This window comes from Propithecus coquereli, unplaced genomic scaffold (genome assembly GCF_000956105.1).
Source record: "Propithecus coquereli isolate 6110/MARCELLA unplaced genomic scaffold, Pcoq_1.0 Scaffold785, whole genome shotgun sequence".
Classification (NCBI taxonomy): domain Eukaryota; kingdom Metazoa; phylum Chordata; class Mammalia; order Primates; family Indriidae; genus Propithecus; species Propithecus coquereli.
The window spans coordinates 1,602,804-1,616,934 of record NW_012154007.1 but is presented as its reverse complement, the minus strand read 5'-3'; the positions used below and the strand labels follow the sequence as shown (position 1 = coordinate 1,616,934).

Below are 14,131 nucleotides of genomic sequence, written 5' to 3'. Positions count from 1 at the left end.
CTGAGCCACAGACTCTTAATTTTAAAAGGAGGATAATATGATTTTCCTGGGGAGTGTCCAGTCCCTGGCCCACAGCAGGGTGTTGACACAAGAAGAGAGGCCTGCTCTCAGTCTTCGGCTGGCCAGGGTGGGCCTGCCCTGCTATGCCTGCAGCCTGACCCGACACCTGTTTTCACAGCTGGGGAGGCGGAAATTCTAGCTGGGCTGCTTCTGCGCTCATTTTCTCTGTACCCTCAGGCAGGCCTCCTCCCTTCTGTGGGCTCAGCGTCCTCCCCTTTCAGAGAAGGAAATGTGCCAGATTGATTGAGTTACATTTATTCCTTCCACATTTCTGGAGGGCTGCCACGCCCCAGATCCCAGCGGGCATTGCGGGGCTTACAGTACATGACGCCTCTGTCATGGGGCGTGGGGACCTAGGAATGGCCAGGGGAACAGCCCGAGAATGAGGAAGGTTATCACAAGGCTCAGAGACTTCTTGGCTTTTAGAATAGATTCCTGGGTTGAGGTGTGACTGAGAATTTTCTCTTCTAGCTCAGAAATGTCTCTTGAATCCTGGAGTGGACGGCGACCTCCACAGCGCACCATGTCTGGAGTCCTGGCCTATTTCCGAGGCCGAGTGGCCAGCACAGACAGCCCAACTGGATTCTCTGGAGGTGAGGGGACACCAGTCACCTGATTCCTAAACAAACTTTTTTATTGAAAGCACAACGCACAGACAAGGGAACAAGTCCTGAGCGTGCAAGTTAACGAATCATCCGCGTGATGCCCACCCGCAAATCCACCACCAGGTCCAGAGACGGGATGTAAGCAGCCCCGTAGCACCTGGTGTCACCTCTCAGTCTCTTTCTGTTATCTACTTTTAATTTTTGTTTGTGGCCAAAGCGCGTGTCCTAGGTCTGTTGTAGTGAGTGCTGCACGTCATGTGTGGAAACTGGAGACAGCCTGAGGTCCTGCCCGGCAGCGTCCCCACCCAGCGGACTCCCCTTGGCTCTGAGCAGGGCAGTCCTCACAGCGGCGTGGCTCAGAGACGAGTCCCAGGGCCGAGGGGTCGCTGCTGTCTCGCTCGCTCCCACCGCCGAGCACGGAAGCCTGTGGTGTTTCCGCCCCTCCGTCCCACGGCGCTCCACTCTCTCCGCTGCGGCTGCGTCTTTCGCGGACCCGAGGGGAAGCGCGGGCCACATGCCCTGCTTGGCTTCTCTCTTGCTTTCAGTTTTGGTCCCACGAGTCCTCACAGCCATGGTAGCTGTCACATGGTTTCAAGCAAATGTTTTACTACATCTTCCCAGCTTTTCTAGTTGTACTTGCCACAGGTTGGTCCGAAATACCCTGATCGGCCGCTGCCAGAGCAGCACCACTGTCCTCCCAAGAGACTTATTTCACTCATGCGCTTTGGAGTCTCACAGACGGATGACAGAATGTCAGTTCTACCATTTTTCTCTGCATGCTTTATGCCTGCGGTCCCCAGCCCCCAGGCTGCAACCGGTCCCGGGCCATGGCCTGTTAGGAGCTGGGTGGCACAGTGGCAGGTGAGCAGCAAGTGAGCGAGCCTTCATCTGTGTGTCCAGCCACTCCCCATCGCTCGCACCACCCCCTGAGCTCTGCCTGCTGTCGGTCAGAGCAGCATTAGATTCTCACAGGTGCGCAAACCCTACTGTAAACTGTGCATGCGAGGGACCTGGGCTGCACCTCCTTCTGAGAATCTGATGCCTGATGATCTGAGGTGGAGCTGAGGCGGTGATGCTAGTGCTGGGAAGCAGCTGCAAACACAGATTATCAATAGCAGAGAGGTTTGCACAATAAATGTGATGTGCTTGAATCGTCCTGAAACCATCCCCCTACCCCTGCCCTGGTCTGTGGAAAAATTGTCTTCCATGAAACTGGTCCCTGGTGCCAAAAAGGTTGGGGACCACTGCTGTACATAGCACCTGGCCCATAGGGGACCTTCTCTTAGGGTGTGAAGTCCACATGCAGGTGAGAAAGATTTCTCAGACAAAGTTGAGGGTAGATAGAAATGCAAAGTTTATTGACTCTCTGTCCGAGGAGAGAGAGGGCGCAGTGCCAGCGCGAAGAGAGGTGTGGCCCTGATGCCAACTGACTGTGACTATTCACCAGGGCAGGCTGGGGGCCTATACGACTGCAGCCCCATTAGTAAAAGGCAGCGAGAAACTGCCGTGTTGGCCTTTTCTGTTCCTCATGTGGCAGATTGATAACAGAAATTAGTTTCTTCTTTCCTCTTGATAATGGGAGACATCGGTGCTGTCCCTTCTTGAGGAAGCGAGGAAAGTTCACACTCCTGCTGTCTGCTCGAGAATTTTCAAGGCTGTTTACACAATACCCCAAAAAAACCTTTTACAGATGGTAAATGTTAATATCGCATTCCCTTCTTTTATTTGCTCGGCTTCTTTTAATTGCTAGGTAAACATCTCTGTAGGAGAGACGTTCTTGTTACTAACCTTGGGAACAGAGTTTGTCCCACTCCAAGTGCCTGATGGTTAAGAATTTATTTTTCTTGTTAGCTCCTTAGTCAGACCGTCCTTTCAGTTTCCAGAACACCTGTTGGGTGAATAGTTAGAGGGAGGAGGGTGCTCGAGCTCATTGAGATCTGGAAGGTCACGCGGCATCTCGTCCCGGTCCCCGGTGCTGCTGCGTTTTCACCCACGGTCTTCGCTCTGTTCGGTTGTCGTGGGCATCTGGGCGCAGAGCTCCCTGCCCTGGACGCACGCAGGTTGCAAGCCATGTATCTGGGCTGGGTTGGGGAAGAGCCTCCTGTGGTGAGAGCGAACTCATTAAATAACCACACTACGGGATTAGCGACCTGCAAGCAGAACGAGGTCATGGAGGTTTGAAGGGCAGTAGCTAAATTTGTCACGTCACAGTTACATTACTGTATGGATGAGCTTACAGGAAAAGGGGGAGGGGAGCCTAAGAATACACCAAAGTGTCCTGCCAAGCTGGGACCCCTTTAGCGAGTGAAGAATGTTTAGCCCTAGTAGCAGACGCCTGATCCGATCACTCCCCATGTAAGCCCAGCGGCACATCCCGCCTTCGGTAGCTGACTCAGCAGAGAAGCAGGCAGGCTCGGGAGCCACGTGGCCTGGCTTCAAATGTTGGCTCAGCCTCCTGTTTGCTCTGTGCCTTGGGCAAGTCACTTGACCTCTCTGGGCTTCTGTTTCTTCATGTGTATAATGGGATAATAAGAATAAGAATAATACTTACCTTCCTGATATTTTGCAAAGATTAAATGAATCAATACGTGCACAGTGCTCAGAACAATGTGTGCACATCATGAGAGCTCAGTAAGTGTGCACTGTCAGGTCAGCCGTGTGAAATCGCCAATTTATACTGCCCTTTCCTTGAAAAACAGTAGTTTCATATGGTTTAAACTATAATTATTATTACCAGATAAAGCCCAGACTTCTGAAGTTGGTGTTTGCATTCTGTAATCTGCCCGGAATGACCTTCAGAGTCTAACGTACAGCAGATCCCTGCTCCGCCCGCAAGTCGGGCTCGGACCCCTCCCTTCCTGGCCGTCCTGGCTCAGTGTGCGGCCCGCACTTCCCTCCCGCCCCTCAGTGCCTGTGCGGGCCTCTCCTCCCGCTCGGGTCTGCAGTACTGTGTTTACGTGCCCGCTGCTCCCACTGCACCGCCAGCGCCCTGAGGGCAGGGACCAGGTCAGGCTCGGCACACGGGGAGGTGCCAGTGTCACTGCGTCCCCTCCTCTGCTGTCCCGGTGTCACTGCTTCCCCTCCTCTGCTGTCCCGCCTCCTTCTCAGCCGGCTGTGGGCTGTGTGCGTGGAGCTGCTGGGGGTGGTGCAGAGGTTTGCTCCATTTCACTGAGTGCGGAGCAAAGTGCCGTTTTCAAGAAGGGTGCTTAGCGGGTGTGAGCTGGGTATGAAGGGACGACAGTGTGTGACAGTGGCTGATGAAGTAGACGGAGAGAGTGGACTGGAAATTGGATGGGCTTGAGTGTGAACGTGGAGCCAGCCACTTCAGAGCTACGTAAAGGTAGTTATAGTATGTAGAGTCTGAAATTTACCTGTTCCCGTATCTGTAAAGTGGGCCGGATGATAGCTCCTGGGACAATTGAGTGACTACAAGTGAAACAGCACATTTGGGAGAGCCCTGGGAAGTGCTGGGCGTGAGGCTGGCAACCAGTAGACACTGGTTCTCCTTTAAGGGGAAGGTCATTTTCCCTTGTCACTGGGTATGGGAGAATGTGTAGAGGATATCCGCTCTACAGGGACCCCACCAGTGATGGCAGTCTTAGGTGCCTGCCGGATGGCGTGGCGAGAGAGCCTTACCCCGCCCCAGCCTCGGTTTCCTCATCCATAATGCAGCGACGACAGTGTGCGCCTCACTGAACTGTAGCAGGGAAGCAAGCCAACGTCCCAGTAGCACTTGGTGCCAGGCACAGAAAGAGCTGAGTAAATGCTGAGTGTCGTTGTCATCTCTTCCTTCGGTAACATGTGCGATCAGAGAGCTTTTATAAACATGTACAAGCAGAAATGATTTCGTTGTCCTCTTGCCTGCAGCTTCCCCTGCCACCGGAGCCCACGCAGGATCCTGGACTGTGGCTGGCGGCGGTCACTGTGGAACCAGGACCCCCTGCACAACAGCTGCAAGAAAAAGGCGGAATGCCCTGCCCTGGCCTCCGAGCCGACAGCCCTGCGGCACCCGCTGAGCTACTGAGCCCGGGGAGGATCCTGGCTTTTCACCAAGAGCTTAGACAAAGCATTCGCGGCAATCCCCAGGTCAATAAATCACCGCTGGAGTTATAAATGTAACAGGACCACTCATTCTCCGGGGCCATTTCATAGACTCCATAAATATTTGAAGCAGAACCTTTGGAGAGTGCTTTAAGAAATTGGTAGCAATCAAAACCCTCATTTAGTGGCAAGTGGTTTTGCCTTTGGCTTAGCGATTTGTGTTCGACGTTGGAGCTTGGGAGAAACGCTGGGCTTGCAAATTCTGAGCAGTTTGGCTTTGGCAAGCGTCGAGGTAGCAAAGAAATATTTAATGCACCAAAACCTTTTAAACGAGTAGACTGGGCACGGTTTTAGCCCCCACGGCAAAATTTGGCTATGTCTGGAGACATTTTTGGCTGTCACAACTGAGATGCTGCTCCCGGCGCCCAGTGGGCAGAGGCCAGGGATGCTGCGAAACACCCACATGGCACAGGCGGCCTCCTATGATGAGGAATTATTCAGCCCAGATGTCAACAGTGCCCAGGCTGAGCGCCCAGGACTGATCTAGGAGCTCCTAACATGGTCAGCCGTGGAGAGTTTTTGTTATTTTCCTTCCCCTGGGGCCCCTACCATAGTTTAAAAGATTTTAATCTACTAAAAGAAATGCCTAATTTGAGGAATTATATATTTTACATTTGGAAACATTAAAACCAACCAGAACTTTCTAATCAGTCCATTCACTCCCAATCCACCATGCCAGGCAGTGTGGTGTCTGGCAGAAAGAGATGAGTCAGTGCTGGTCCCTGCCCCAGGGACCTCGGGCGTCAGGAGAGACACACATGTAAGTAAATTGTCTTGCAGTCAGTTGTTACGTGTGCCATGAGAGATGTGGTGTAGGGTGGCGTCAGTTCTCCGCGGCATAGGGAAATTAGAAGCCAGCCACAGAAGAATGGGGGAGCACAGTCCCATGGGGGAGGGTGCTGCAGACGCAGGCAGCAGCCCGTGCAGAGGCTCTGGGCCATGAAACCGAGCTGTGGCTGGGCTGCTGCAGGAGGGGTGGGCACAGTGGCCCCTTGCTGAGTCAGCTGCAGGCCGCCACTGCCTTGCTCCCACCCAGCACCCCGTGTGTCCCCGAGAACAGAAGTCGGTGCCCTGACTCAGGTGTGCGACCTGGGAGCCGGAGAATGCTTCCATCCTGAGGGCAGCCCACCCAAAAAGAGAGTCCAGGGGGATTGGACCATACCTGCCAGACCTGCCCCGGCGCAGTGACCAGAGACCCGCTCTCTCTTTGGGGAAGGGGCCGGTGAGGGGCTTGAGGGAAAGGTCAGCACCGCCTGCCCCACTGTGTCCTCCCTGTCCAGAGGTGGTTGTCCCTTCATGGAAGGACAGGGGAGGACAAGGACAGGGAACCCAGGGCTCCCGGGAAGTAGACAAAGTCTGCAGATTTTATGTTAATGTATCTTAATTTTTTGTTTGAAATGAAAATTGCAGAGAGTTCCCGTGTACTCTTCACTTGGCTGCCCCTGATGCTAACGTCTCGTGTGACTTACCATAGTAAGAAACTGGTGCGTTTTATTTTGAGGAAAATTGGGCAGCCACTGGAGTGTCAGAAAGGCAGCGTCAACACGCCGAGTTGCCACCGTGTGAATTAGCTTGTGGGGCTTTATGATGGGTGAGCACGTTCCCCCCGCACTCTCGGACCGGTTCACCAGTGGGCCCCTGCTCGTCCATTCCACATGCACGGAGCGGCGGCTGCTGCCCGAGTGTCTGGTCAGGTGCTGGGGAAAGCGAAGCATGGACGATGCTGTCTGTCTCGGTCTGGTCTTCGACAATCTCCCTGTCACCACCCGCCGTGGCGTCCCTGTTGGAAACCACTGCTGCGATCGCTTTTGCTGTTTCAGCCTCCATAGTGCCCACATCATCTCCAACTGGGAGGTGATGCCCTCTTCTGCCTCGCCCCTCTCCCCTTATTTTGGGACAACGTCGTAAGCTTCAGCACCAGAGACGCGAGGGAGAGCAGAGACCCGGTGCGGTCAGGACACCAGCGGAGCCTTCGCACGGCCCCCAGGACGCAGCACGGCGCAGGTTCTGGTCTCCAGGACGCCCCCAGAGGCCCGGATGTTTGTGCCCCTCCTGCCACAATCACATTCTGGGCCTGGGTAGAGACGGGAAATCCATTAAAGGAAGCCAAACCAATCTTTGCAGCTTAACTTGATGATTCCATAATAAATCATGTTCCCGAGCCAGAAGCCACTCACTACCCCGGGCCACGGAGTCCCGCCTGGGCTGGCACTTTGGGTTGGCTCAGGCTTTGTGCTGTGACTCCGGGGGCACTTTTGCGATGGTGGATGGTAGACTCCTGCACACGGTGGCCCTCTGCCACCCTCTCAGTGGACCGGATGTGGCGTGGCTGGGCCGGGGCAGGACTTGCTTGGACGACCCAGAGGGCTCTGGCAGGAACTTGGCACGCAGGAGCTGGTCCCTGCTGCCCCCATGCAGGGAACAACACTGTGAGTGAGCCGGAGGCCTCTGGAGACCGGCCAGATAGGCCAGCCTGGCGCCGTGGCAGAAAACAATTTGTCAAATGGACTGTCTGCAAGCAACAACGGTGCCCTTCCCTGCAGCCGGCGCCCTGAACCTATCGAGGTAAATGCACCCCTCCCCCACTGCACAAAAGGGCCCCACCTAGGCTTTTAGGCAAATCAGATGAGAGGGCTGGCTTGGCCCCTGGCCAAGCAGTAGAAGTGTTAAGTGCAGTCCTTCTCCCTGTCGCTGATTCATTTTCCTGCTCCTGGGAGGCATTTTGCTGGAGCAGCAGAGGTGTTCTGCCTAGCACATGCTGCCCTGAGCACCTGCTGGGACAGGTGAGGGGCTGGGGGCTGGTCACAGGGGTCTCACTCCAGGTCCTTGTCCTCCAGACTCCACTATAACCAAGTTGCACGAGCAGGGAGAGAACAGGGCCCAGGGTCCTCAGAGTGGGCAGCTGGCCAACAAATAGGGAGGGCTTCCTGGAGGAAGTGAGACTGAGCCGAGCTGGGAGATGAGCAGGGATCAGCCAGGGAGGGGAGACCTAGGGGGAAGGGGCAGGTGTGAGTGAAAGCCCCCAGCCAGGGGTAGGGTTGGGGTAGGAGTGGGGGTGGAGATGCCGCCTTTCTGTGACCCTGGGGTGGAAGGAACCAGAAGGGAGGTGTTGCCTTTTTTACAATCCTACTGTGACTTTCTTGTTCCATTTAAAAAATGTTTTTGATATATGTGATACCTTTGTATTCTTCAAAATTCAAAAGCCACAGAAGTCCACACAAAGTCCCTTCCCACCCTTGTTCCCAGGTCCCTTCCCCAGAGACAGACACGCCCCTGTGCGCCCAGGGCGGGCGGAGCGCGACGCACTCTGCTCTGTGCTCTGCTCTTGCCTTCAGCACATCTCGGTGACCGTTCTGTTGCAGGACGTAAAGTTCTCACTCATTTTTCTAAACAGTTTCACTGTTCTCCATGGTGTGGCTTTAACCAGTCTCCTCTCAGTGTGTATGGGAGTTGTTTCTGATCTTTTGCTGTTAAAACCAGCAGTGTCGTGAAAATTCTTGTACGTATGTCACTTCACATGCTTGAATGCAGTGCGGCACGACCGTGTTTCAGCCAGCGACAGACTGAGCGTGTGAGAGTGGCGGGAGCGTAGCCTGTACCACCCGGCCTGGGTGTGTGGGAGGCTGTGTCGTCTAGGCGTGTGTAAGTGATGCTAGGGTGTGCACACGACGGCAAAGTCACCACCAACGCATTTCTCAGAAATACCCCTGGCGCGAGGTGAAGTGTGACTGTCTATCTGAGGGCAAATCCCTAAAAAGGGACATGCTGGGTCAGAGGAGATGTGCGCGTGGCCTTTCCGTGGCCCTGGCCAGGCCCCACTGCCAGTGCCCCTTCGAGGGTGCAGCCGCTCTTGCTCCCGCTTGCAGAGCTCGGGGAGCCTGCACCCGCAGGCAGCTGCACCCGCGAGGTGCCGATTCAGTGCAGCGTCACGGAGGGCCCTGTGCTCATGGGGTGCTCTGAGCCGGGGGTGGGCGTAGTGAGCAGGCACTTGCTCCCCGACCCCACCCAGGGGCCGTCCCTGCTGCCGTCTGCCAGTGCTCGTGGGCAGGAGTGACTTGAGCTGGGAAGCCGTGATCTGGCCACCAGGGACGACTGACAGGGCGCTGGGTTGACAGGGCGCTGGGTGGCTCCGAGGCTGAGGGGAGCGTAGAAGGAGGCCTTTGGGCTGAGCTGGGAAGGCGAGTCAGCCCTGCCTTCCCAGCCCGGCCCACCACGGCCGGCCGCGGCCTTGAGCCAGGGCTTCCCTCCGGAAAAGTGGAATCACATCACTGTGATGGCACCTCACCACACGGAGGCTTGAAGGTGTCCTGCGGCCAGTGCCCGGCCGTGGCACCCACAGCCCAGGCGTGTGGCCTCTCCCCTCGTCCTCTTCCCTGCAATGCTGGGAGGCAGGTGGCCTGGGAGCTAAGCACGCACCCACTGCCTGGCTTTGGGCTTCGGCCGTCCCCTCACCTCGCCGTTCTGTGCCTCAGTGTCCTGCTCTGAAATGGGGGTGCCACCTCCAGGGTGGCTGCGAGGCGTGAGTGGGTGTCTGTGAGCACCAGGGAGAGGCCGGGACCATGGTCCCAGCTACAGCAGCGCAGCCGCTGCTCCATCTCCGTGACTCAGAGGTGGGTGGTAAGGAGAGGGCGGCAGGGGCTCAGACGGGTGATGCTTGCAGCTGAGACGCACTCGAGGCTCACGACAGATGTTGGAGCGAAGCGATGCTGCCACGGAGGGGCTCTGTGCGTGGCAACTCAGCGAGGATTTTCCAGGAGCTGTGACCAGCCTGCCCAGCTTTCCTCTGGACACAGAAAGTAACAGGCACTCGATCCCTGCAGCTGTCGAGGCGTGGCCAGGACTCTCCCCACCAGGATCTCTGGTCCTTTCCACTGGCCCACTTCTTCTGGAAAAGCCTTTCCCTTAGAGTCCAGGGCTATTTCGTCCGGGCCCTTCTGGAGGTGAGTGGGGCTGGGTGTCCACGTTTGTTTACCTGGAAGAATGCACATTCCTGCTGCTTGGACCAGGACTTTCTACTTCTTTGACCCTTTTTAAAACTAACGTATCTGATATAGGCAGGCCTGCGAGCTCCAGAGCCCTCTCCCCTCCAGGCACTGCCTGTGCATGCTCCGGGGTCCAGGTCACTTGGTTTGCTGCCCGGAGCTCATCCCCCAGTCCTCCTCCCAGCCCCTGCCCCTCCTGTCTTCCCTCTCCCCACCACACCCTCTCCACGCACATCGATTCTTCCTTCTGCTACTCAGTCTCAGCCAAGTTCTCCCGGGGGCCCTCAAGCCCACCAGGGTCAAGCTCCAAAGATGGCAGCCCCTCTGCTAGCGGCCAAGAGTAATTTAGCCTCAGGAAGCAGGTGTGAGGCTGAGCAGGGAGGGTGGTGGGAGCTGGGTCTCTTGCCTCCAACTGCTGCTGTCCCCACTTCGGTCCCCTGTGTTTGCATACACTGGGCCAGACCCTAGACCAGTTCCACCCCAGCTGATACACATAAGGGGAAGCCCTGGAGTAGACAGAAGGCTAGAGTAGCCAACTCCCTGTTGTTACGGACAGCTCATTCATTGCTCTCCTGCGAGCCAGGTAGGCGGAGCAGGATTGTAGGATCCCTGCTGGGCAGGGCTATTGTCAGGCAGCAGGAGCCAAACAGGCACCAACTCCACTCTTCCAGGGCCACTTGTCTGGTTGCTCAAGTTGTGTACCAAGCAAGGCATGGAGTCCCAGAGCAAAAGCGGATGAAATCCAGCCCTGCTCTCTCCTTGCCAATGGCTATGCCTGTCTGGAGAAAGTGGTGCCTTTTACGTGTTCCACAGAGGCTGCCTTGGCTGTTCCGGCCAAGCTCTGCCAGCTGTGTCCACTTGGAGGGGCATCTTTTTGTGACTCTGTACAGAAGCTCAGTGTGGCCCCAGTGGATCTGCTGACTCAGAGCCAGAGGTGCCACATCAGCAGTGTGAGGTCAACAGTTCACGGAGGAGTCCCGGAGCCCACTCCAGTGCAGCCGTCCAGCTTGCAAAGTGCTGGGGCAGGGGTGTGTATCTGGCCCCGTGCACCCCGCTGCCCGGCTCATGAGCCTGGAGTTCTCCCAGGGCCTGGCGTGGACCAGTCCTACAGTGGGGTCGTGGATGGTTAGGGTATTCGCTGGCAGGATTAGGGTACTTCCACCCACCAAGGCCACTGAGTCCTTCCTTTTATCTCCAAATAGTCCGAGTACCTGCCTCCTGGGTCCTTTCAGGGACTTACTGCTACTCCACCCCAGACCAGCTCGAAGTGAGAGGTTAGTGCTGGACAAGGGATCAATCACAGAGCTGCTGCTTAATAGCTATGTGTCTCTAGGTGAGTCACTTAACCTCTCTGTGCAAGTCAACTATAGCTGCAATATTACAAACTAGCCCGGACCCGATGACTCCCAATCATTTATTCTCACCCACTCAGGTCTGCAGGTCCACCCACGTTCTCCTGGCCAGGCTGGGCTCAGCTGGGAGGTTTTGCTCCAGGCCGAGGGCTGGGGTTCAGATCTGCTGTGTGCCAGAGTAGGTCCCGTGCACGGGTCCAACATCAGTGGGAAGAGGACGTAGACTCCTCTGCTCCCAATGAGGTCACCTGGCAAGAGGAGGGAGAGCTCACAGTGCAGAACAGTGTTCAGGATGAGAGGTGGCCCCGAGGGCAGGGGCCCATCACAGCGGAGACTCACAGCCAGCCTGTGCAGGACTCTGGGCTGTGACGTGGCGGGCTTCTGTTGGCTTTCTGCGGGAATACATTGAGCAAAGACAGTTGACAAGTGAGCTTAACCTCTGTTCTCTGCCCTTGGCTTCTCGCTCCGCCTTTCTCCATGTGTATTTCAGACCCACCCCGCCGGCAGGTCGGTCATCTGCCTCCAAGCACACCTGGGCTCCAGCTCCTTCTCACTCCCCTGACGCTGCTCTGTTCACAGCTGCGTCCTCAGCGCCTGTTGCTGTCTTCTGGGGCTCAATAAATGTTAGTTGAATGAATGCATGAATTAGTTACTCCATTTTATTTTAATGGTGCTTCCAAGCACATATTTTATTGTATCTGGTTGTCTCTGGTGTAAGTTCTGCTAGATGAGAAGATATTACTGTCCTTTTTATTTTTACTCTGGGAGCGGAGGGAATGGGAAGGAAGAGATTCCAAGCAAGCAGAGGAGGCGATGGATGAACATGGCTCCTCCCCATGCCTGGCACAGGGCCACAGCGCCATTGGCCGGGGCCTGCCGGGGGAGGGGAGAGGCCTGCCATGGCAGGAGGAGGGGCCGAGAGAGAGTGAGGTGTTGAAGGGGCGGAGAGAAGGGAGGTGTGGAGGCGCCAGGCAGGGGCACTTTAGACCCTTCAGCTTTGAAATTTAATTTCTCCGCTGGAAGGACTGGTGTTTATTACACACCGTCTGTCTTAGTCCATTTCGCGTAGACATTTTATCTGTGCCATCATCGTTAGGACGTGCATTCCACCTTACAGATCAGTGACATCTTTTCTCAGCTTCATATTTGCATTTCTCAGACTTCGAAGGTTATTCTCCAAGTGTTGGTTTGCAGGGTATTGGCAGTGAACGATGACTCAGAACGAGACAGACTGGAGTGCCGGCACTGATCCGTCACTGACCAGCTGTGGGATCATCTGAGGTGACATAACCTCTTGGAGCCTCAGTTTCTCATTCCGCAGTTTCCCTTATTTAATAATCACGTGTCCTCCCCACTCCATTCCTACAATGCAGGTGGCTTTACTGTGCTGTTATTAGAAAAGTCAACTGGGCTGACTATTTCATACTAAGTTGTGAGTGATTGATAGTCTCCCAACCTTCTAGGGAGATCTGTATTCTATAAAGCTGATGCTCATTAGCACAGAGAAAATTTCAGTTGGCAGATTTCCAAGGAGATAAAATGAGGTGAGGCCTTAGAGTGTCCTTGCTTTGTAGATAAGGGCACGACGGCTCAAGGCAAGGCTTTGCAGAGGAGGATAAGTGGCCGGGTTGGTCACACTGAAAGTCAGGGGACAGAGCTCGGCGTACATCCCAGGACTTCTGATTCCCCCACAGTGCAGTGCTCTCATCCTGGGGTGAAACGCAGGAGGAAAGTTGGCCACGGGTCATGGGTGTTGTCATACAACTACGGCCCCAAATGTGTGCATTGAGTACAACATGGAAAGAATATGTCATAATTCCTACCCAATAAGACACATTTAATGTGCTTCATGACAATTTTTCAGCCATGGCAATTTGAGTTGTAGTCAACACTAACCATGGGTAGCTCTTGTTGGCAGTAATGAGACTGTGAGCTGGGGTTGCAAGAATGGGGAACCCCAGGAAATGGGGGGCTTTGCAGAGAAGCTTCAGGAAGCCAGAGAGCAGCCCTCCTTCCTGCCCCAAGGAGGAAGGGACTGGGGGAGGGTAAGAAAGGCCGATGGCTTGGTTTGGTAGGAGGTTTTCAGGGGCAGTCCCTGAGCTATAAACTTTGAGTACTAGGAGGGTGGCAAGAAAAAGATCAGGGTAGTTGATATAAAAGTGACTCAACATGTTTTTCCATTTCAAACTTCTAAGTCTCCCTGTCATCCTGAGACCAGGATGGGACCTAACATGCAGGAGAAGGTGTTTCAGTTACAAAGGGACTTGGCTGCATATAATGAAGTCCAAAATAACAATGGCTTAATGAGACAGAAGCTTATTTCTCCACCACAGGGGGTGGGCATTCAGAGGTCTCATGGGGCAGGGGGTCCACAGGCATGAGGCTCCTTCTGTGTTCTCTAGCATCTCAATTCAAGGTTTCCATTCTCAAAATTACCTCATGACCCCAGACGATTGCTGGAGTGCCAGCCATTAAGTCCAAGTTCCAGGAAGTAGAAAATAGGTTGGTGGTGAGGTGGTGGGAGAAATGATTCTCCCATCCAAGTACTAACCAGGCCTGACCCTGCTTAGCTTCCAAGATCAGATGAGATCAGGTACATTCAGGGTGGTATGGCTGTAGACAGAAATGACTCTCTTTAAGGAACACTTTAAGGCATCTTCTCAGAAGTTCCACATAACAATTTACACTGATATTTTCCTAAGTCCAGAATTTGGTCATATGGTCATACTTAGCTGCACAGGAAACTAGGAATGGAGGGTATTAGTTGGACACATTACAACCCCACACGAAATTGGCATCCTGTTACTAAAAAGAAAGGGGAAAAGGAACACGGGGTTGGTAACTACAGTGTCTGCCTTAGATAGCTTCAACCCTTCACTTATAAAGTCAGGAAGGCATGAAGCATTTGGGTTGCAGGGCAGGACACTTCAAGCATGGCCTTGTCATCCATGTTGTTAGCAACAAAACAGGGCGAGTTTATTGGCATCTTGTTGAAAATTTAAGGCAGAAAATGTAATGGATAAAATGCTCT

At 54.6% G+C, this 14,131-nt stretch overlaps 1 protein-coding gene across 1 annotated transcript in view; it reads left to right on the top strand.

Moving 5' to 3' along the window:
• The window catches only part of LOC105825148, a 47,957-nt gene extending 43,179 nt beyond the window's left edge, over positions 1–4,778 (top strand). Inside the window, exons 11-12 of the mRNA XM_012662839.1 lie at positions 532–653; positions 4,533–4,778. Coding sequence (XP_012518293.1) covers positions 532–653; positions 4,533–4,778 — 368 coding nt within the window. The remainder of the gene's footprint in view (positions 1–531; positions 654–4,532) is intronic.
• The last annotated feature ends 9,353 nt before the right edge of the window (positions 4,779–14,131 follow it).